Raw genomic sequence first — 2,500 nt, 5'->3', positions numbered from 1 at the left:
ATCTCCAATCGGTCCCGGGAAAAGGGTAAGCATCTCGTCACGTCCTTTCTGGAACGAAACGAAACAGAAGTGGGCTTCATCCGGAACCATCACGACGCCGCATACATAATGGTGGCCAACGGAGGAGGGCTAATTTTTCGTAAATTTTCCTGTTTCTGGCAGCTGGGACTTCTTTACACGAAGCACTCGAATAGGATATACCCACAGTGCCCAGCGCCCTCTCACGCACGCACTTTCACAGCCACTTTCAGCTGCGTAACGAACAATATATCAAAATGCGCGAGGTTTCTGCCAGTTCGCTAGATGAATCCCACGTGATTCACATAACAATGTGATACCGAAAAGGGGATTCCCTTGTGGGACTGGCTACAATACCGTCAACCATCGAGAGGGAGCTTGAGCTTATTTTGCTATTATCTCATGTTATCTCATGTTACGGTTCAAGAGAGCTCAAATGCTGTGTTGCTGTGTTTCCCAAAAGGGAGCCCATTTAAATGGGCCTCAGATACAGGGTTTTTTGACACTCAGGTTATGTGCTTGCACAGGATGTGCGAATGAATCTCATTTGGACATTTCCCTGAAATCGGCCAACAAATAATGCACTCTTCAATCCAACCATAATTAATTGCTTCCACGTTGCGCCCGGTTTTCAATCGGAATGGCTAATGAGGTCTTCTCTCGTGGGGCATTTACGGCTGGTGGGTACAGAGCCAGCCTCAATCAGGTGTCGATGATCAATGGTATAAGTTTCATGATTCTGATTCTGTTTTTATGCACCCCTCCTGTCCCTCTTCCGTTCCCCTATTTGTTCTCCCTCTGTTTTCTCTCTCTCTCTCTCGCTCTCTATCTCCAGAAACAAGTGATTCCAACACTCCCGGGACAATGCGCCTCCGATGCAACGATTTGACGCACATCGAACGGGCCCGACAAAGGACACTCCGGCTCACCATTACCATCGTGGTCGTATTCGTCTGGTGTTGGACACCGTACGTCGTGATGACACTGTGGTAGGTTTTCCCCGAGCTGGCTTGTCAGTTTAGTCGGACGCGAGTAGACGGGCGAGTGACCGGGGCTTTCCATTTCCCGATTTCAGGTACATGTTTGACCGCGAAAGTGCCGCCAAAGTTGATGTTGCCGTCCAGGATGGACTGTTCCTGATGGCCGTCTCTAACTCGTGCATGAATCCGCTCGTCTACGGTTCTTACGCGATGAAGTGTCGGCTTCGGTGCTGGCGCCGCAATACGCTCGGTGGAGCACAAACACCGAACGCAGCCCAGCGGCGCTCAACTGGTACGGAGCAGCCGGTAGACGATCCACCGGTCACTATGTATTTAGCACCAAAGCTTTGCTACTGTCCTCTTGAAAAACGGGCTTTTGCTTTTTCTGAGCCATTCCTTTTTTCTCTCCGTTGCCTTATGCAAGCTTTTTTTGTGAGTTCATGGATACAGTAGTCCATGTTGTTTTGAGTAACGAAAGGATGGTTCCGACTATTCATTCACTCTCGCCCACGAAAAGCTCTGGCCAGGTGGTTAAGTTTGACTAGCAAATCATAAAGTAATCGTGTAGCTCCATGCATCACTTATCACGTCCTTTACTAACAAAAACATAATTCTGTAGGATGGCCAAAGAACAAAGCGACGTGCTTACGTCTGGAGTAGCTACTTTGTTTGTTGTTTCCTTACCATCCATCCTTGCTGCACATTTCTTTTTAATCTGTCTGACTCTCCAAGTGTAATCCTTCGCACAGAGCAGGCTCTGTTGAAGCTCTTTGAGCTGTTTGTTTGCTTGGCTATACGAATCGGACTTGAACTCTCGCTCGACTTCATGTCACTTCATACAAACCCGTTTTTTATAGCTGCACCTTACAGTAACTACACTGTATCAGTGGGTGTTGCAATCTTAATTAGGTTATTTTCCTTGAAGAGCACCACTGTAGGGTTGCTCATGCATCGTTGCTTGAGCGCAAATAAGGCTACCGTCGGTAGATTCCGCTTGGCAGTACGATGTGCCGCAAAACAACCACAGAAAACACCCGAAGGTACACCGGTGAATTAGCACGTTCTATCTACCTCATTCCAGATGCGGTCTCCGGCATCATAGGGCCCCACTCAGACCGGCTTACCGGACGGGACAATAAGGATGAGCTGCTGGTAACCGACCACCGCAGCATAACGATGAATCATCTCAACCAAAATGGCGGCATTGCGTTGCTGCAACCTACAGGTACGGGTTAGGGCGATACCATGCAGACTACCGCAAACAAAGCAACACCGTACATCCACACGACCTAGTGAACCACCTGGCGCCTCCATGACCTGCGTAGGACAAGAGTGTACCGGCGAAATGCCGGAGGAAAGCTGAGCTTGACCTAATCATGTCACGCACTATTCATATGTTGCGCGTGAAAACCACAGGGATGCTATTCATTTATTTCGCTGGAGCCAAATAGTGCGGGAAGCATATTAGATCTGATTTTTGTTTTTGCTAGACTGCGCTTTGG

The 2,500-nt window shown here is 48.5% G+C and overlaps 1 protein-coding gene across 1 annotated transcript in view; it reads left to right on the top strand.

Annotated features, from left to right (window-relative positions):
- LOC126569071 (adipokinetic hormone/corazonin-related peptide receptor variant I-like) overlaps window positions 1–2,500 on the top strand; it is an 18,890-nt gene that overhangs the window by 14,310 nt on the left and 2,080 nt on the right. Inside the window, exons 4-7 of the mRNA XM_050225879.1 lie at window positions 1–25; window positions 854–1,007; window positions 1,094–1,290; window positions 2,080–2,223. The exon at window positions 1–25 is cut by the window's left edge and continues 177 nt beyond it. Coding sequence (XP_050081836.1) covers window positions 1–25; window positions 854–1,007; window positions 1,094–1,290; window positions 2,080–2,223 — 520 coding nt within the window. The remainder of the gene's footprint in view (window positions 26–853; window positions 1,008–1,093; window positions 1,291–2,079; window positions 2,224–2,500) is intronic.

This window comes from Anopheles aquasalis, chromosome 2 (assembly GCF_943734665.1).
Source record: "Anopheles aquasalis chromosome 2, idAnoAquaMG_Q_19, whole genome shotgun sequence".
Classification (NCBI taxonomy): Eukaryota; Metazoa; Arthropoda; class Insecta; order Diptera; family Culicidae; genus Anopheles; species Anopheles aquasalis.
This window is presented reverse-complemented; position numbering and strand designations above follow the sequence as displayed.